The sequence below is a fragment of the Mesocricetus auratus genome, unplaced genomic scaffold (assembly GCF_017639785.1).
Source record: "Mesocricetus auratus isolate SY011 unplaced genomic scaffold, BCM_Maur_2.0 Super-Scaffold_100013, whole genome shotgun sequence".
Classification (NCBI taxonomy): domain Eukaryota; kingdom Metazoa; phylum Chordata; class Mammalia; order Rodentia; family Cricetidae; genus Mesocricetus; species Mesocricetus auratus.
In genome coordinates this window covers 75,552,738-75,573,862 of record NW_024429196.1, presented here as the reverse complement: position 1 = coordinate 75,573,862, position 21,125 = coordinate 75,552,738, and the positions used below count along the sequence as shown (strand labels likewise).

The 21,125-nt window shown below is 43.5% G+C and overlaps 1 protein-coding gene across 1 annotated transcript in view; it reads right to left on the bottom strand.

Moving 5' to 3' along the window:
• Nucleotides 1-1,163: 1,163 nt before the first annotated feature.
• Nucleotides 1,164-21,125, bottom strand: part of Ddx46 (DEAD-box helicase 46) — a 42,765-nt gene continuing 22,803 nt past the window's right edge. Inside the window, exons 13-23 of the mRNA XM_005078377.4 lie at nt 19,742-19,824; nt 16,040-16,204; nt 15,447-15,609; nt 14,218-14,411; nt 10,309-10,446; nt 9,901-10,050; nt 7,600-7,773; nt 5,653-5,871; nt 4,567-4,711; nt 3,723-3,796; nt 1,164-1,501 (exon numbers count right to left, since the gene is read on the bottom strand). Of these exons, the coding sequence (XP_005078434.1) occupies nt 1,454-1,501; nt 3,723-3,796; nt 4,567-4,711; nt 5,653-5,871; nt 7,600-7,773; nt 9,901-10,050; nt 10,309-10,446; nt 14,218-14,411; nt 15,447-15,609; nt 16,040-16,204; nt 19,742-19,824 (1,553 nt within the window). The 3' untranslated portion in view covers nt 1,164-1,453. The remainder of the gene's footprint in view (nt 1,502-3,722; nt 3,797-4,566; nt 4,712-5,652; nt 5,872-7,599; nt 7,774-9,900; nt 10,051-10,308; nt 10,447-14,217; nt 14,412-15,446; nt 15,610-16,039; nt 16,205-19,741; nt 19,825-21,125) is intronic.

Genomic DNA, 21,125 nt, shown 5'->3' with positions numbered 1-21,125 from the left:
AGCTTTTTTTTCTGATGACAATATGAAGTTTTCATGAGTCTTGAAAGCAGTTGTAGGTAATCCAATTATTATCATTCAGAATGAGACCACAAAGGCTCTAAAGTACAATTCTTGGGTTTTTGTGTACTAAATTTTATTGAGAGGCTGTAGTCTGAAACATATTTAATGTAATTTGTTGTCTTTTACTATGTGTGCACGTGGTGTGTGTGTGTGCGCGCGCCAAAGAACAACTTACATGTTTCCTTTTTTATTGTGTTAGACCTTGGGTGAGGTTAGGAAAGTACATTACCACCGACCTATATCCTCAGCCTTGTTTGTTTTGTTTGGGGCTTTTTTGTTTGTTTTCTTTTTCCAAGACAGGGTTTCTTCGTGAAGTCTGTGAACCAGACTGGCCTCCAACACCCAGAAATCTGCCTGTCTCTTCGTCCTGTATGGCTTCATTATATAAGCCCAGGACAGCCTCAAATTCATCATCCTTCTACCCCTGCCTCCTGGGTGCTAGGATTACAGGCACTCACCACCTGCCTTGTTTTAAAAGGGAAAAAAAATTCACTTCCTATTCAATCATCCCGAAGGAAAATTAGATTGACAGTAATAAGGTGTTTGTATATACCATATACAGATATTTAAAGATACACGTTGGAGGGAAAGGAATCATATTAGCGTGTATTGGCCACAATCTCTTTCTCTAAAAGTAGGCAAGAAATGAATCAGCACTTAGGCAGAGTCAGAGGCTGAGCGGGAACCTGAAATAGTAACACTAATGCAGTAGAAAGAAGTGGAAAGCTGAGTGTGGTAATCCCAAATACCAGAAGGGTTAAGTGCAGGAGGATCACAAGTTCAAGGCCAGCCTGAGCTTCACAGGGACTCTGAAAGGAGGAGGAAAAAGAAAGAAATGCAAAAGTCCCATTATGCTACGTATGTTTAATTTTACAAAACCAAACGCAAACCAACTACTACTCATTTTCAATGAAAAAATTAAAATAAAACTCTGAACCTATTTTGTAAACATCTATTATAACACTCCTGGATCCAGTTCTTATGTTCAATTCAGTCAAATAAGATTTAAGCTTAAGAGGGGGCAACAAAACATGACATGGACTTGTACCTTTTCTGGGGAGATGATCATATCACAATTACAGTGAAAGAGAAGAGGTCAGTGGTCCCTTAGTGACTGACACTTTATTATTACATTCAACACAGAATCCCATGTTTCCAGACACTGAGTATTAGTATCTAAGGTTTACATTAGGAACATCACATTCTGAAATCAGGTCTGATGGAAATGGAGTTTGGATCAGTGTGGGGCAGTACTTACTGACAACCGACTTCTGTAACAAACACTGGGTTTCTTGTTTTTAAAAAATAAGCAAGACAGAATTTTCAAAGTCTTACTTTACAATACATTGTAAACTTCACAGACCAGCACAGGTACAAAGTGGCTCCAAGATGTTTATAATACTTTGTATCGTCCTTTATTTGTTGGTTGGTATGAATTTTGCTATGATAGGAAATAAAAGACAGAAGGTTAGAAAAACACACACACAAAAGTGAAAGTTTGCAATCATTTTCTTTTAACAACTTGTAAAACTACTAGATAGCCAAAATAAAGTCTGTGTTACTGTGTGGAGGCAGAAGGAAGGGCTAAAAGAAGAATTCATTCTTTCTGTCACTGTGCACCCCTTCTCCATAACTCTGTAGTCTCTAAGCATGAAATTCTTTTTCTATTACCCTTTGGTGAAACAATCTCAAGACCTCTGCATACTACCACATCATTAGTACATTTTTGAGACAAGGTTACATTCAATAGCCCAAGCTAGCCTTGACTTTATGAAGTCCTCTTGCCCAGCTTCCCATGTGCTAGGATTATAGGTATGAGTCACCATACTTGTCTATATTTTCTCTCTTGTTTTATATACCCTCTCTTTAAAAAAAACTATTTCCCCAGGCTGGAGAAATGGTTCAGTAGTTAAGAGCACTGGTTGCTCTCCCAGAAGATGTGGGTTCAATTCCTGTTACCCACATAGCAGCTCACAATTGTCTGTAGCTCCAGTTCCAGAGGAGGATCCTACATCCTCACACAGGAATACATGTAGGCAAAACATCAATGCTCATAAAATAAAAATAAATTATAAAAAAAGTATTTCTGGCCGGGCGTTGGTGGCGCACGCCTTTGATCCCAGCACTCGGGAGGCTGAGGCAGACGGATCTCTGAGTTCGAGGCCAACCTGGTCTGGTCTACAGAGCCAGTTCCAGGACAGCCTCCAAAACAATACAGAGAAACCCTGTCTCAAAAAAAACAAAAACAAAAACAACAACAACAAAAAAAAGTATTCCCCCTCCCCACCTCAAGTTGGGCACTTGCATTTAATCCCAACACTCGGGAGGCAGAGGCAGGTAGATTTCTGTGAGTTTGAGGCCAGCCTGGTCTACATAGTGAGTCCAGGACAACCAGGACTACGTAGAGAAACCCTACCTCCATAAACTAAGTAAGTAAATAAATCAATAAATATTCCCCTTAAAAGAATTCTATGTGTTATAAATGGAAATTCAGAAAAGCAACTTCCCCCATTTATCCTTGGATAACCAACCAGACTTCCTTCCAAAGCAGCTGCTGCACACTGGTACTAAGGACCAATACTGTACCTATGGCCTCTTAGGAAGGTTGTCTTTTGTTTTTTTGTTTTGTTTTGTTTGGTTTGGTTTGGTTTTTACGAGACAGGGTTTCTCTGTATTGTTTCGGAGGCTATCGGTCCCTCCTGGCCTCGAACGCACAGAGATCCGCCTGCCTCTGCCTCCCGAGTGGTGGGATTAAAGGCGTGCACCACCACCGCCCGGCAGGAAGGTTGTCTTTAGCAGGCTGTTCTTTTTCCAAAATTAACCCACTGCCTATACTTTGAAATACCGACCAAACTATGGGTTGGACAAGACACAGAGTGGTGGCTGGCATTTTCTTTTCTTTTTGGTTTTTCGAGACAGGGTTTCTCTGTGTAGCTTTAGAGGCTGTCCTGGAGCTCGCTCTGTAGGCCAGGCTGGCCTGGAACTCACAGAGATTCTCCCGAGTGCTGGGATTAAAGGCGTGTACCACCAATGCCTAACTAGTAGCTGGCATTTTCAGATGCTCCAATGAATGAAAATGGGTAAATGCTTTTGTAAAACAAGGGAGTAACACTCACTGAAAAGATAAACTGTATAGGATTTATAAATAGAAATCCTGTTCCAAAGTGTAAACTCAATAAAGAAATGCATTAATATATAGAAAAGTCAAGGAAGAAGATTCATAGAAATGTTATTCATAAAAGCCAAAAGCAGAATATCCTTCAGTCCAATATGTAAGTTAACTGTTATGTTTTAAACAATTACATAGCATACAGGTATGAAAAAGTATGCATTGTTGCTACCAGAAACAATAGCCTGTCCTCCTCAACATAATGCTGAGAAACAAAAAGACTAGACAGCTTATCATCACACTACACAGAGATGAAAACACATAATCTGGTTTCCAAATGTAGAGTCACAGCATGTCTACATCTGAAGGTGATGGAGTGGCATGGAAGCCAGAGGGCAGCTTCGGGATGGAGTGATGGTCTGTGTTTCTTTGTACAGACAGTGATGACAACGACGTGCCTACTCTGAAAATTCACCAAGATGCACACATGCTCCTGTGTTGGAACAGGGTCCACGCCCGTCACTGACACAGGTAGGGCCGAGGTCTCACTTACCAGTCGGATCAGCTCTTCTTTTATGAGCCTAGTGATCTCCGCCTTCGCTTTCTGCACAGCCAGCTCGTTGGCACCTGATGGTTGAGCAGAACACAAACGGTTCACACGCTGAGCTCCTCTGGATGCTTCTCCACAGGAAGGAGGCCCAGGAGACAACACCTCGAGTAACGTTAGGGAGTGCACTGCCGGCCAAGATGGTGAGCTAGCACAGAGGGTTTACTCTCTAACTTAAACCCTGATCAAAATACTCGACACCATCCAAGGGCGTCGGTCCTGTGCCCACTTGGACAGCACATGGACTACAGTATGAAAGACGCAGACACAACGAGCATGGTTCCTGCACAAGGGTGACACACAAAATCATCAAGTGTTCAATCTAAAAAGAGAAAAATGTGGGCTGGAGAGATGGCTCAGGGTTTAAAGCACTGCCCGTTCTTCCAGAGGTCCTGAGTTCAATTCCCAGCAACCACATGGTGGCTCACAACTGTCTATAATGAGATCTGGTGCCCTCTTCTGGCCTGCAGGCATAAATGCAGGCAGAACACTGTATACATAACAAATAAATAAGATCTAAAAAAAGCAAAGAAAAATGTATGCCCTTAAAATCCGTACTTTCTCTAGAGCATTTTTCACATTTAAATCCCACGAATAGATCTTTCAGCTTTACATTTATATGGTTACTGGACTTCTAAGACCTCAAGCAACACATGGACATACATTTCTTAGAGGTATTCCTATTTTCAGTCTCTCCTGCTATCAGCTTCACACTGGCCCGTGTCACATCTACACCAGCCCTATCTAATTCGCGCTTCACACAGAAGCAACGGCACGGCACGGCACGTACTTTCAATCGCCAAGTAGATCTTCCGCTCCCCTTCTTTGGGTTCTTTGCCAGGAGGGAAGTAGGTTCCTCTGATTGTGATCGCGGCTTCTGAGTATTCGCTGATTCTCTGCAGGGCTTCCTTAGAGGTGACTTTCCACCTCGCCGTCTACAAGACAGGGTTGGGAAATAAACAGAAATCTGAGCTGAGGGCAGTTGAGAGGGCTGACCACCTGAATGCAAACCCTGGAAACTGCCTGGAAGAAGAGGAAAACCAGCTCCTGCGAGTTGTACTGACTGGCACACACCCATCCTGACACCTGTGCCCCACCACACCCCCAATATATAAAATCAAAGAGTCTAAGATTCTGGGTTGTAAAGGAACAGATTCACGGGGCCGTGGTGACGCACGCCTTTAATTCCAACATTCAGGAGGTGGGAGGCAGGTGAATCTCTTAAAGAGTTCAAGACCAGCCTGGTCTACAGAGTTCCAGGCCAGCCAGCACTACACAGAGAAACCCTGTCTTAAAAAAAAAAAAAAAAAAAGAATCAATCCACTGTCTATTACTGTCTCCCTATATAGGTAAAAAGCCAAGCAGGTAAATGTTCACTTGAAAACAGCCCTGTTTCATGGGCTGGAGGCTCAGGCCAACACTGCAGTGCTTCCCTGGCAGGTACCAAGTCCTAAGTTCTCTGTAGTGCTGAAAAAATAAAGAGACAGGTGTGCACATCTGTCATCCGAGCACCTGAGAGGGAGGAGGGCAAGTCATAAGCTCATCCCTAGCTTCACACTGAGCGTGAGGCCAGGCGTCCTCTGAGGCCCAATTTTTTTGTTTTGTTTTGTTTTTTGGGACAGGGTTTCTCTGTATTGTTTTGGAGGCTGTCCTGGAACTCACTCTGTAGACCAGGCTGGCCTTGAACTCACAGAGATCCACCTGCCTCTGCCTCCCGAGTGCTGGGTTTAAAGGCGTGCGCCACCCAGCCTGAAGCCCAATCTTAAAAATAAAATAAACAAGCACAGAAAAAATAATAGTTCCTGTGTTTTAAGGAAGGGATTCCTTCCTGAAAGAAGCACTTCTACCTCATAATATAAAACCCTTTCTATCTTACCTGTGGGAAGTCATTAATTTCTAGTTCTTCCTCGTATCTCTTGAAAGATTCGCTCTGCCCACCCTCCTGTCTCTCCTCTTCCTGCTTCTCCAAAGGCACGTAATTGAGCTTGGCATTGATCTTTTCGGCAAGCTGTTCTGCGATGGTTTTCGCAGACACTGTGGGAGCCAGAATGGTGCCCCCTCTGAGGATGGCGTTGGTGGCTTGCTGCATCACATCCTGCGGTTTAAGAAGACCCCCCCAGTTAAACCTCAGCTGCAGGAGACAGGGCCAAGTGATTCCCCCACAGCCGCTAACTAGCTTAGTAAACAGAAGTATCTTTCTAATGCAATCCCTCACATATGCGACTGACTGACCACTGTCAGTCCCTAACTGACACTGCCATCTTCCTCCCATCCTGAGGAGAGAACTGAGGATATCCAATGGTCTACCACAGACAGGAACCACTGCTAACTCTCAGTACATAATACACACCTGTGACTACTAGGCGTTTCTACTTCATTACAATACTTATGCTGCCATCATATGACCCTTCCCCCACCCACAATGAACCATCCAAACACTCAATAAATTACAGAAATGTCACAGTATTTTGGACATGCTATAAAAATTCTGTTTTACTGAGAAGTAAACAGTGTCCCGCATAAAGGCACACTCCGGTAATCCCAACCCTCAGGAGGCAGAGGAAGGGGAGTTACTGCCAGCTCTAGGTTGGTCAGAGAACACAGGGTTAAAAAACCCAAAACCTCAGCTCGGCGATGGTGGCAAATGCCTTTAATCCCAGCACTTGGGAAGCAGAGGCAGGTGGATCTCTGTGAGTTCGAGACCAGCCTGATCTACAGAGTACAATTCCAAACAGCCAGGGCTACACACAGAAAACCTGTCTCAAAAAACCAAAGAAAAGGAAAAAAAAACCTCAAAACAAAAACCATGTGAAATGTTTAGAGAAAACACTGCTCAACTGTTTAAACATACTATTCTGAATGAGAACGAGGTGTTCATATATTTGGGAACTGTCCCAGTACCCAATAAACCCACCCCATGAAAGACATTAGAGAAGAATTAAATTTTTCAGCTTTAGTAAGACAAAACTACAGTACAAGCTGGGGTCTCTTACCCAGAATGCTGGGGACAGAAAGAAGCATTTTGGAGCTAAAGCTTTTAAATTTTACAATATTGGCACAGATGTTACCATTTGAATATACACAGCTGAACAGAAAAAAAATCCAAAAACATATTGGGCAGTGATGGTGCACGTCTTTAAACCCAGTACTCAGGAGGCAGAGGAAGGTGGATCTCAGAGTTTGAGGTCTAGTCTACAGAGTAAGTTCCAGCACAGGCAGGGCTACATACACAGAAAAACCCTGTTCTGAAAACCAACCAACCAACCAAACAAACACACAAATCAGCATCATGTCACCAAAGAAAACTTCTCCAGTTCTGGAGTATCTGCAATGGGGATGCTCATCTGATCTACAAAAACAATCCAGACTCACGTCCTCACAGGGTTCTGCAAGAGGCACACGGAGATATCTTCCCAGGGCAAGTGTCAAAGAAGCCCTTACTGAGTGTGCTATATATTCTTGAAAACTCCAATTCTAACAAAACTTGTCCACTGTGCTCCTAGAAAGGATCTGCATTCAAAGTAGTGTCTGAAGCTCAGCGTGGGGGTTTGGGGGATACACTTGCTGAAGCCCAAGGGAGAGTCACACTTGCTGAAGCAGTGTCGGGGAGCACACTTGTCATCGAGGCATGTGGGAAGCAGAGACAGAAGGACTAGGGGAGGGTTATCCTTGGCTACACAAAGGGTTCAAGGCCAGGCTAGACTATAAGAAACCTGGCTTTTTTTAAACAAAGACATCTTTCCATTTTTGAACGTCACTCTGAAGAATCTCACATCACAGCAACCAGAACAATGACTAAGACTCGGAACAAATTACTTAATACCTGAGACTCGATGCCCAGGTTCTTCTGAGCGTTGATTCGAAGAGCCAGCCTCTTGGCGATTTCTAGCTTCTCGGCATTGCCTGCGGTTGGGGCAGGCACACTAGATGTGCCCGGTGCAGCCATGTCTTTTACTCTCTTCTTTGAATTAAACATGCTCTCAATCTGTTCATCAATCTAGACCAGAGGAAAATCAAGGATTAATAAACCCCAGGTTAGACATAGTAATTTAGTTATATCTATATATAAAAGAAATGTATAGACCTGTCCCTGAATCATGAGCTGGCTTTTTGAAACCTATTCCCCATTCAGGGCTACCTCGTTCAGCCTTGATGCAGGGGGAGGAGCCTGGTCCTGCCTTTGTGAACTCCCATGGGAAGCTTTACCCCTTTCTGGGTAGGGGAGGAGTGGGGGAGAGAACGGGAAGACAGGAGGGAAGAGCTGGTTGGTATGCAAAATAAATGAAAAATGTAACAAAAAGGAAAAAACAAAGAAAGACTATGCCATGTAACCAGACTTGTGGAAGCACAGAAAACCCACCCCAATCTTGTCGATGAGGACACAGGCTCAGGCCGGACAGAACAAATGAAGCACTGAGCAGAAGCCCACGCTGTTCTACACTGAACAAGCTAAAGAGGCTGTGACTCAAGGCCGTGATTCCTAGGAACGACGCAGTGTGCTCCTAAGGAAGCCTCCCACCCCAATGCCTCCGGCAGGCCTTTTGCCATGTAGCTCTGCCTGACCTCAAACTCACTGCATAGCTGAGGATCATCCAGAATGTTTTTTTTTAATTTATTCATTTTATGTGTTTTGCCTGCTTGTATGTATGGAACTGCACTAGGCTGGCTGTAAGCCACTTTGCGGGTACTGGGAACTGAACCTGGGCCCTCCAGCAGAGCAGCAGCGCTGTAAGTACTGAGCCATCTCTCCAGCCCTGACCTTGAAGCTCAACTCAGTTCCTGCACTGCTGGAGATCATGCCAGGCTCCCGTACGCCAGCAAGCACTCTACAGAGCCACGTCCCTACCCCGTTGTGTCGGAAGAAGAGAAAAGGATTAGCACAGTGGTACATGCTTCTAACCCAGCACTGCAGAGATTGGGACAGGAGGGTCAAATGGAGGCCAGGGTAGGCTATATAACAACAGCCTGTCAACCAAGCAAACAAGAGAAGGGTGAGGAAGGAGTGAGGTGAGCTTCCTTATGAGGCAAGAGCAACAATGAAGCTTTCAAGTCTCCAAGGTCACGTGAACCATAGTGCAGTTAGGTCTGCTATCATTAAAAAAGAAGAAAACACCTGCTATTAAGGTGTGCAAAAGTCTCAAAGGACAACACGTGGGGTCAGCTCCTTCTTCCCATCTTTACAGGGCTCTGGGGATAGAACTCGCATAGCCAAGTTTATATGGCAAGGGCCTTTATCCGAGCCATCTCACCGGCTCCCTTGTCTTTCGTGTTAAATGATGTCTTTGAACAGGGCTTGTTAACACACACCAAAATACTGCCTTAAAAAATGAACAGAAATGAAACCATAGCTAGTGAGGTGGCTCAGAAGGTAACACAAAATTAATAAAACAGATTAGGGGAAAAAAGGACAAAACAAAAAGGGATAGCTTTGCCCAAAACAACTTGTGGCATGATGAAAGTCACACAAATTCCTCCAAAGACCAGATAAGATGCAATGGGCTTTTTTTTTTTTTTTTTTTTTAAATCTTCTCAGTCTCAAATACAGGGGAAGCTTGGTCTACAAGAGCTAGTTCCAGGACAGGCTCCAAAGCTATAGAGAATCCCTGTCTTGAAAAACAAAAAGAGTATGCCACCATGGCCAACTCCAACCTGTTAATTTGTGAGTCAACTCAATACAAGGTAAACACATAACCAAACCCCAACGTTACTTCACTCTAAGCCAGTATGGTGCACCAGAAAGAAATGGCCTGCAGCTGACAGGAGACTTGCCCATCTGTGTTCATGGTCCTGGACCAATGCTCACTGGCTTCAGTGTCCCCAACAGTATGGCCAGGCTGAATACACTCACAAGACTATGTTCTCAGTGGAGGACGTGGCTGCATGAGAATGTTCTGTGTTGCCCAGGCTAACCTTGTACTCTGGGGTCACTCCTACCACAGTGCTTGGAGTAGTAAAGTCATGGATCACCACATCTAGCTTGGGATAGTTCACTATGATGTATAAAGAATGTCCTATGAACAAGTGTGCTGGAAAATTCCTGGATTAAACAGGTAAACAGTCTGCTCAGATTATTTTTCAACTCTCACAGGCTACTCTATGCACACGCAGAGACTCCGATACTCACATCGACGGCAGCATCCTCATCATCGGAGTCCTGCAGGCCAAGAGCAGCTTTCTGTAACTTCTTCCTCTCGTTGGCCAAAGCCTGTTCTGTTTCATCAAACTTGAATCCCTTGCCAGAGAAACCACTACTCTTTTTAATTATTTTTCCTTCCTGTTAAGAAAAAAAGTTAAAAGTTATTTTTAGAGTAAACACTATTAATTAAATATTTTCAAAGTAGAATATACTGACTTGATAAAATGTGACAAAGTTTAAGCAAAAGAGAAGATTCTATTTTCACTATTTTTCCTAGTTCCAGGACAGCCAGAACTACATGGAAATATCCTGTCCAAAGCCACAAAGATAAACAAACAACAAGATGCAAGTGAACACGTCATCACAACATCCAAGAGTAGGGGAGTTTAGACTCACCGCCTTCTGCTGGTCTTTGAAGTCACTCCAGAGTTTCTCCAGGTCAGGAGGTACTGCCGTGCCTGACAATTCAAGGGCTTTAATTATGTCACCAGCATAGCGAGCTTGATCTTCTGTGATGAAAGTGTAGGCATAACCCTAGGAAAGAGGAAGCAGAGTTAGACAACCCAAAAGCAACATGCAAAGCTCAGGACATTGGTGTAAACCAGCTACAGACTCACTGACAAGAGAGTGAGGAATGCATTACTTACAAGCCCTAGAGAGCAGTCTAGAAGCAGGCCTAAGCAAGGAGGCCGACCCTCTCCAGCAAGCCTGAGCAAGGAGGTGCCCATTGGCATGAGCTTGTTCAGTGTGTACAAAGCCCCGGACCCCACCCCACCACACAGGTGGGGCAGCTATGAGTTCTAGGCCTACCTAAGGTATGAGACCCTGTCTCCAAAGAAAAGAAATTCAATGAGAAACAAGATGGAAAGACCTGTAGCCACCAATAAGAATTCATAATGATGTGACATTGCTATATTAGTGAGAAGTGATCCACAGATTCAATTAACACCCAGAAAATTCCAATGACATTCATTATCACACTAGGAAAAAAAATCCTAAAAATTCACACAGAAGCACAGAAGATGGCAAGTAGCTGAAACAATACTAAGAAGAACAAATATTTAAATATCGTAATTCTGTCTTCAGTTCAATGTAGATTTTTTACATATCTATGAAAAATGGGGCGGTGAAGGCTGTGTGGTTTTATTCCTGGACCTTCTATTTCTGTTTTGTCTGCATGTCTATTCCTGTGTCAATACTATGCTGTGTTCATCACTATGGCACTCTTTTATAATCTGAGTCAGCAGTTATGGAGGAGCAGAAGGGAGACAACAAAGAAAGGTAGCATTATCAAACAAGACATTGTCTGGAGAGGCTGCCTTGAGTCCACAGTGGAGCAGAATACCCCCCCAGTCAGGTTTCCAAATGAAAGAACAAATAGCAGCAGGCTTGATTCCTGTACCCACATGGTGGCTCTCGCCCATCTGTAACTACAGTTCTAGAGGATCCACAGCCCTCTTCTGACTTCTACAGGAACCAAGTCCACACATGGCACACACACACACACACACACACACACACACACACACACACACACTTGTTGTGTGCGCACATTTGTACAGTATGTGAAGGTGTACTGACATGGTTTGGTGTCATAAAAAGCTGACCAGCCAACAGATAGGCAGGAGGTAATGGTGGGACTCCCAGGCAGAGAGAGGAAGTAGGAGGAGGAATCTAGATGATTCCTACATGAGGAAGACGCCAGGAGACACAAAGAAGAAACAGGAAGTACAAGATAGAAGAGAGCTAATGCCACATGACAGGATATAGATGAATAAAAATGAGTTAGTCTAAATTATAAAAACTAGTTAGGAACAAGACTAAAATACAGGCCGAGCTTTCATCATCATTAATAAGTCTCCGTCATTACTTGCATGCTGGCGGCTGGTGAGACACTATGTCTACACATGCATGAAAGTAAGACATTCACACACATAAGCAATTATTTAAAATTTGTGTAGGAATGTTTGCCTGCGTGCATGTCTGTATACCACATATATGCAGTGCCTGTGGAGGCCATGAGAGGGTGTTGGATCCCTTAGAACTGGAGTTAACAGACAGTTGTGAGCCACCAAGGCTCCTCCGTAAGAGAGGCCAGTGCCCCTAACCCTAAGCCATTTCCCCAGTCCCCTTTGCTTTTGTTTGTTAAGACATTGTCACTCTGTATCTAATGCTGGCCTTCAACTGATGGCAAGCCTCCTGCCTCAGCTTTCCAAGTGCTGGGACTGCGTGCATGAATTACCACACTGAGTTTTAACATCTAAGTTTTAGGATATTTATATACATAGCTTTCCATTTTTGGTTTATTTTCTGAGTCAGAGTCTAGCTTTGTAGCTCAAAGTGGCCTTGAGGCTGCCTCTGCTTCCCAAGTGCTGATATTAGAGAAACGAAGGTGTGTATTTACATTAGATTAAGTACGCAAACATGTTCTTTACATAATTACGTATTTCTGAAATTATTTTGCAAAAATGCTATCAGTTGTATCATCTTCCTGGGAGTCTGGAAAGTGAGCAAGTGTTCAGATGCTCTGGCAGCTCTTTGGTCCATGCAAGAAAAGACTGGGACAGGAAAGAGAGCACACCTCAGGTTATCATCCGCACAGACATTCTAACCTAATTTCAGGAATACCTGAAATTATTACCTGCTGCCCAGGCTCTGGTGGTACGCTTCCCAAGAGCTAAAAATCCTGTTCTATACAGTTATAAACACAGATGTGCAGGGAAATAGGATGTGATGAGAGAGTTTATGGGTCCCCTAAAACATACTTGCTACTCTTTAACCTTTAAAAAAAATTATGCCAGTGGTGGTAGTGGCACACGCCTTTGAGGAGGCAGAGAAAACTGAAATATATCATTATTACTGTTTCTAACAATGAAATGCCCTCATGCCCTCAGAAAGAATTACTGGCAGCAGAGAAAACTGAAATATATCATTATTACTATTTCTAACAATGAAATGCCCTCAGAAAGAATCACTGGGAGCAGAGGAAACTGAGAAATGACTTGGTGGTTAAGAGCACTGTCTGCTCCTCCAGAGGGCCTGGCTCGATTTCTAGTACCCACATGGCAGCTCACAACTGTCTTAACCCCAGTTCCAAGGCATCCAACACCCGTGCCTGGCCTCCACAGGCATTGCATGCATCTGGTGCACGCAGGGAACACATCCATACACATAAAATTTAATTCAGGGTTAGCGGGAGGCAGTGGCGCACACCTTTAATCCCGGCACTCGGGAGGCAGAGGCAGCCTGGTCTACAGAGCGAGTTCCAAAACTACAAAGAGAAACACTGTCTCAAAAAAACAAAACAAAATTAATTAGTTAATTATTTTTTTAAAAAAAGAATACAGTTCAGTGTTGAGGCACTTGCTATATCCTGGGCATTGCAAAATAGAGAACAGAAAAAAGGAACTGCTTTTGTTGTATGTGGTGACGCATATACAATTTGTTAACAGCCTTGACAAAGTAAGATATCGTCCCCCAAATGAGCAGTAGCAAGAGGCCTTAGACCAATGGCTCTCAACCTCTGGGTTATGACCCCATTGGGAGTTGCATATCAGATATTTACATTATGATTCTTATCAGTAGCAAAATTACAGATACGAAGCAGCAACAGCATGACTTATGGGTGGGTGGGTCACCACAACAGCTTTAGGAAGGTTGAGAAGCAATGCCTTAGGCTCTGTAATGTCAAGCCAAGAAAGCAAGCTACACAAAGCAATGAAACATCCTGTTTACATACAAGAGACACACTACCCGCAGGACACCACCAAGGCACCTGTTAACCTTAGTTTTGTTTTGGTTTTTCAAGATGGAGTTTCTCGGTGTATCTCTGGCTGTCCTGGAACTTACTCTGTAGATCAAGCTGGCCTCAAACTCACAAAGATTCGCCTGCCTCTGCCTCCCAAGTGCTGGGATTAAAGACATGCACCAACACTACCCAGCTTAATTTTGGTTTTTAAACGTGAACGGGTATTTAGCCTGTATGTCTGTGCACCACATATACACCTGGCTAGAAAAGGATATCAGGATCCCTGAGAACTGGAGTTACAGACGGTGGTCAACCCCCATGTGAGTACTGTAAACAGAACACAGGTCCTCTGCAAAAAGAAGCCAGTGTACTTAACTGAAGCACCATCTCTCCAGCCCCATAACTGGTAAATTTAACAACACGGAGACAGACACATATGTAACTAACAACATGCAATCATGGTCTGCTTTTAAAAGATTTTCAGAGTATCGTAACCTCTGCTATCTGCTCTGAAACTGGGCACTGTGCTGGGACAGAGGCGACTGTAAAGTGTTTACTTTGTTGCCTGCTCTTCCAGTCCGTCCAGCTCTGTGCACATAGTCTTCATAATGGTTGGGGCAGCTGTAATTTACTACAAGAATGAGATGTTTCACATCTAGACCTCGAGCAGCAACAGATGTGGCCACGAGAAGTTTGCAGGTCCCATTCTTAAAGTCATTTATGATGCTGTCCCTGTCATATTGATCAATACCTGCAAGTAAATTAAAGAGACAAACAGAAAAACATGTTGACATTTTCTACTTCCACTGAGAAAGTTCTAAATGAAGAAATAAAAACTAAAACCCCGAGTTCAATTCCCAGCAACCACATAGCTGGTTGCTATATTGAGATCTGGGGCTGTCTTCTGTTGTGCAGGCCTGCACGCAGGCAGAGCGACACGGTACACGTAATAAATACATAAATCTTTTTAAAAAAGAAAGAAATCAGTTCGATGATTTCTCAAACACTTAAAACGAGCCTATGATTCTAACTCCATTACTCAGAAGGAACTGAAAGCTGCTAAGCTATTCACGCACCATGTTCACATCATATACAACAGTCAAATAATAAAATGTCAGATCTCTAGCAACAAGCGAATCAGGAGATGATAGTGAGTATACACAAAAGGACAGATTATCCAGCTTTTAGAAGAAAATGTAATACATGTTAAAATATGAATCCTCATGACTGAGTGAACCAAACACAAAAGGATATAAATGTATTATTTCACAATATACAGTACAAAGAATAAGAAATTCATAAGGACATACGATAGTTTGGCACTATCAAAGTTATAATGGACAGGTGGAAGAAAGAAATAGAGAATAAATGCTTAACAGGCAATGTTTCCAATTGGGAGAATTAAAAAGTTCTAGACACAAGGAGGCAGGGAGAAGCTTCAGTGGGAAAGTGCTTGCTGTCCAAAAGTGAAGGCCCAAGGTAAGTCCCCAATGCCCATGTAAACAGGCAGGCAGGTCTCACACCTACAACCCTAGCACTGGGTCATGGAGACAGGTGGATTCTCACAGCCTAATGGCCAGGAAGCCTAGTGGTATTACAGTGAGGCAATTGTGTGAAGGGCAATAGGCAGTAGCAGGCACCATATAAAGCTGGAATCTGTCAAATGTCTGTCACATTTTTCCACCTCCACTGCAGGTAACAAATCAAGGACTATTCAGAGCACAATGCAGTTCTTGGCAAGTTAAACACTAAGACATCCTTATGGGAGAAGTTAGGCAAACCTTACCTCCATGAAGAGACATGCAAGGGTAAGATGCCCTCATCAAGTCCTTGAGAAGGCCATCAGCATGTTCCTGCTTATCCACAAATATAATGACAGACCCGGACTCCTGATAATGGCCTAAAAGCTCGAGCAATTTCAAGAATTTCTTTTCTTCTTCAATCACAATCTGAAAACACCACATTGTAGCAAATTAATGTAAAAAAACACAGAATGTGTCCTAAAACAAAACGGCTGTTTAGCCTGTGGTGGATTGAATAGAAAATAATAGCTTGCTGCACCTTATACTGGCTAAGCAAATGTGGACTTTTAACTGGTAGATTTGTAACTGTGGCAACTGGTCACTCTCTGCCCTTAACCTCAAAGCCTATTAATCAAAGTCAAGAGGGCTGTATAACATTCCGTGAGCCCTCAATTCTCGTGGGAAGAACTCACAAGAGCTTTGTTAAGTCCGTTCCACGGACCGGACAGCAGACTGAACGTTACAACTGATGCATATATTTAACTTTACAAGTTTCTACCTAGGCCACAACTGTGACACAAAAAGGACCCATCACTGCCTAAACACCAGGGAAACTGGAAATTCCGAGGGTACCCACCACTTGTTGCTCCACATCTGAGCACACCACGCTCCTGCCGCCGACCTGAACTTCTACGGGCTTGCTCAAGATCCTGCGGGCCAGGGCCTCCATAGCTCTCGGGAAAGTAGCCGAGAACATGACAGTCTGTCGGTCAGGACGAACATTATCCACGATGCGCATGACCTGAGAAAATGATGCATGTACACAGTGAGTCTCCAGAACCCTGCACAATGCTCACGTCAAGCAGAAGGAACTTTGGAGAACTATTCGGCCACTTCAGATCCATTATCTTAGAAAACCTGAACAGACTTCACACCTCGTATTCAGCAGTTTTCAGTCTCACTTTGTCAAGGGCAGGCTGAGCTGGGTCGGCAAGTTTGAGTATGCGCTGGAACCAGCATGAGATCCGAGTCCCAAGCCTAGCGCCCAGGTGGAAAGCATGTACAAGTACCCCAGCCGGGGGCTTCCTGGCCAGCCACTATAGCCTGACCAGAACCCTAGGTCCCCTTGACAGGCCTTGTACAGCAGCTCCTGAAGAACAGCCAATACCATCCTCTGATTTCCAGACACACCTGCACACACGTGTACCACAACCACACACTTCTGCTCCTATGCACATACAGTAATACTGTTAATAAGTATGTAAATGAATGCAATTTAAAAATAAAGTAAAGCAACAGTCAGGGCTACAAAGCGAAACACTATATTATATATACACACACAGGCTGATAAGTGGTGGCACACTCGGGAGACAGGCGGATCTCTGTGAGTTCAAGGCCAGCCTGGTCTACAGACAGAGATCCAGGACAAGGCTCCAAAGCTAGAGAAACCCTGTCTCAAAAATAAAAACAAAACAAAAACTCAGTAACAACAAAAAAGAGAAACGGAGGGTACTTCAGAATCTTCATCTCATTCCACGTTGTCAAACACCAGGCAATGGTGTCCAGAGGGCGATAAGCCAAGGAGGGATGAGCCCTCACCTCCCTTAAGTCTTCAGCCTCTCTGTCCCTCGGGTTTGGTAATGCCTGCAGCCCGTCACCAAGTCTGCTGATTCGCTCTACATGCTTAAATCCCTTCCGGTACTGAGAAATGTCTGCTTATAAATAAATCTTTTCTTCAGTAAAACTAAAAGGAGTTAAGGTTTATGAAAGAAGCAAAGTAAACAAGTAGTCATCCATGAGTTTGGTCCTTTAAAACTTCATTTTACCCCCACAGTAAAAAATTGTCTTGTGTGTGTGGTGGGGAAGTATCTGTGTGTGAGGGAAAGTGTGTATACGAGAGGGAGAGAATGCACACGTGTTCACACTCGAGAGAACGCATGCATGGCAGTCAGAAGACACCCTCGACGGACGCCCCGGCACTATTCACCTTTCTCCTTCCCTTGAGACGGTCTCTCACTGGTCTGGACCTCACCACGTGTGCAGGCTGGCCTCCCAGTGAGCCCCACGGATGAAGTACATCCATTACCAGAACTGACCGTGGGTCCTGTGTACACTCTGGGAACCCAGCTCAGGTCCCTGCAAGCACTTTACTGACCATACACTCTCCCCACCCCCAAAAGCGAATTCTTTGCCCTTCAAGTTTAAAGTTTAAGGTGACTTATTTCTGTAAGTGCATGGAAAAGCAGACTCCAGCACCGTATGTCTATGTCGCCAGACAGCAGAGTTTAGTGAAAGATGAACATTCAACGACATGGGTTAATTCTAATTTCCATTCTCTTCCTCAATATAGCCTTCTGCCTAGAACCATCCTACTGCTTTCCCTCTTCTTTCCAAACAGAGCCATGAGAGGCTAAAACATGATCTCTCCCTTCCTGAATTATATTAGTCACAGTGCTTTATCAATATCCAAATAGTATCCTATGACACTCAAGCCCTACTTACCCTGTACTTTTCACCAATACAGCTCACAAAAATCACCACTCCCTCTAATTTTCCTCTCCACAGGTTTTAGTAATAATAATTTTTTAAAAAGGAAAAGGAGCCCTACGATGGGTCAGCAACAGCTGGAGAACTGCAGAAGCTGGCCCATGTTTCAGAGGAAATAAGAATAAGGTGACACAGGAACTATTATTTTTCTGTGCTTGTTTATTTTATTTTTAAGATTGGGCTTCAGGCTGGGTGTTGGTGGCGCACGCCTTTAATCCTAGCACTCGGGAGGGAGAGGCAGGTGGATCTCTGTGAGTTCCAGGCCAGGCTGATCTACAGAGTGAGTTCCAGGACAGCCTCCAAAGCAATACAGAGAAACCCTGTCTCGTAAAACCAAATAAATAAAGAATAAAAAAATAAAAAGGAAAAACGACACTGGTTCAGTACACTAAGGAACTTGGTCCACCAAGTCTGACTGCCGGAGTTCAATCCCAGGGTCCCACATGACGGAAAGAACTGACCCTTTTAAGTTATCATCTGACTTTCACAACTGTGCTGTGGGAAACCTCCCCCACCCCCGCCCCCGCCCCATACACACATGTGCCCATATGCAAAATACATATATAAATATTTGGGGGGGAAAACTATTCAGTTCTGCTCCTCATTGACAAAGCAACCAGTTTTGTCCCGCAACAAAGCTTGTTCAGTCCTTCCTCATGCTAAATTAAGTTCCATTTCCCTTTGGCTTCCCCATTTGGTTTCAGTTCCATTCACTGAGACCACAGCCTATAAGGACAAACTTGGAAAGAGCTGAGCGTGACAGTAAGTGCTCTCTCTGCTCCTAGCTACCGAGTCTAACTGTATGTCAAATGGTTCACCTAGCCCACAACCCGCTATTTTTAGGCCCACCTACTCAGATCTCATTTAGAATTCAGTTCAGCACTGGGGACGCAGAGACAGGTGATCTCTGTGAGTTCGAGGCCAGCCTGGTCTACTGAGCGAGTTCCAGGACAGTCTCCAAAGCCACAGAGACACCCTGTCTCAAAAAACCAAAAAAATAATTCAGTTTCTAAATCTAAATATAATATGGCAGGCAATGTCTCTTTGGAGGACATGGAAATAAACTGACAGGCTGACCACTATACTTCTGCTATCCCTTCCCATGGCCACTCTTCCCTTTCCTAAGACAGGGTTCACTATGCACCCCAGAAGCATATGAAGCCGGACAGCACACTCACAACTTACACTGCTTGCTTGGCTCTGCTTTTGAGTCACGGTAGAGCTCTACACAGCCTTGGTGACTGGAACTCATATGCAGATTAAACTGGCCTCAAACTCAGAGAGCCTCCTGCCTCCTGCCTGCTGGGTTTTTGGTACTCTTATCATTAGTACTCTAAATCCAGTCTGACCAATGATATTTCAGATTGCTGAGGAATACCAGAACAAAAACCATCAAGTTTTAAGAATTAATCTGCAATGTAAATATTTATTTCAATTCCCTATGTTGCCAACACACTATAATACCAGGCAACACAGAATGAGTGTTAATTTCAAGACCACACAAACATTTCATTCTCACAACATATAAAATCCCCTTTATATTTCAAACACTTAAGAACCACAATGAGGGGCTAGAGAGAGCTCTTAGAGCAGGCCAAAGTCCAGTTGGAGGCACCCAACCAGCACCCACACGGGACACTCACAGTCGCCTGTGACTCCAGCTCCAGGATGGTATGACACTTCTAGCTCTGAGGCCACCTGCGCTCATGTGCACACACCACAAAGACACACATCACACACACAATTACAAGTAAAATAAACCTTTAAAATTACAAAGTGATTTAGTTATTACCTGTGGTTCAAAACCCATGTCAAACATTCTGTCTGCTTCATCTAAAACAACATATGTCACTCTTCGAAGATTTGTGACCCGACCTAAGGTAAGAAAAAAGAAAAACAAAAAGAAAACTAACTACCAGTCACAATTCATGATGACAATCAAGAACTTTAAAAAACCATAAAGGGAACTAAAATGCCTGACTTAAGCAGAGGGGTAGATTAGGTTTCTTAAACAGTGAAAAGAAACTTTGGTCTAAAAGTCTTAATCTAGTGGCAAGTACTTTCTGACAGTGGGTACATGAGGCCCTTTATTTTGTCAAACTCGTCTCTTGCATACCATCATAGGGCCTGAAGAACCTGTAAAATTCAGAAAACAGCCCTCTCCAAAACACATCATAAAACTAAGACTGAGATGATGAAGCATCGAGCCACATCAGCCATTATCTGACAGCATCACCTAGAAAAAAACATATTAGAGATTACAGCGTATGTGTGGAAAGCAGGTTCCAGTGCTAACTACTTAGGAGGCAGAAAACCTCTATTACTTTACAGCCTACTGCCAAACGATTAGAAGCGCCTTAACTGGGCATGTTAAACCATTAATAAACCACTCAAAATCATTGGGTAACAATATCTTACATAAACTTTAAAAATTAAATGCATTACATACAAATATACTTTTCTATGCAAAGATACACATTAAATTATTAATTGGGGCCACTGGTTAAGTAATCCTGGCTTCTTACCCAGCAAAAAACTAAAAATTCAGAAAACTCTCTCAAAGACCAATAAGCATTGCTATCAACTGCAGAACCTACCACCTGGCAAAAATAGTCATTAAAAGACAAACGAAAAGGACAAATAAAGGAAAAAGTAAATTAATCAAGATGAACTTCAGGAGTTTTCATTGATACAACAGTGAGAAAAAGCAAGGGATTATACAGTCAGCATTCATCCCCAAACCTTCATCTGTTACACAAGCGCAAGACCTCAAACCTCACGGAGAATTAAGTTTACCCCAAGCTCAGGCGGAACACTAAGTACAAACATGCACTTCTCAGATTCCAACACTCAGTTACATACAGACTGAATGCTTCCACAGAAACCTTTTAAAAGCCGTTTCTCCAAAAACTAAACAGGTAGTGTTCACACTAACATCTCCAGTTGACAAGAGTCTCTCTCGAAAGGTTGGAAACAGCATTAGGTCACCTACCTTGGACGGTTACCGTCTCGGAAGCCCAGGTCTATAAATCCTCAAGGGCCTTTCTCCACAGAATAATGTCAACAGTTTAGTATCAGTTTTGACAGGGAATATTTTAACAAAGCATAACATTTGAGCTAAAAACATGCAGTATTTACAAAAGACACATTTCTTGAAGCTGCAATAACTTAATGTG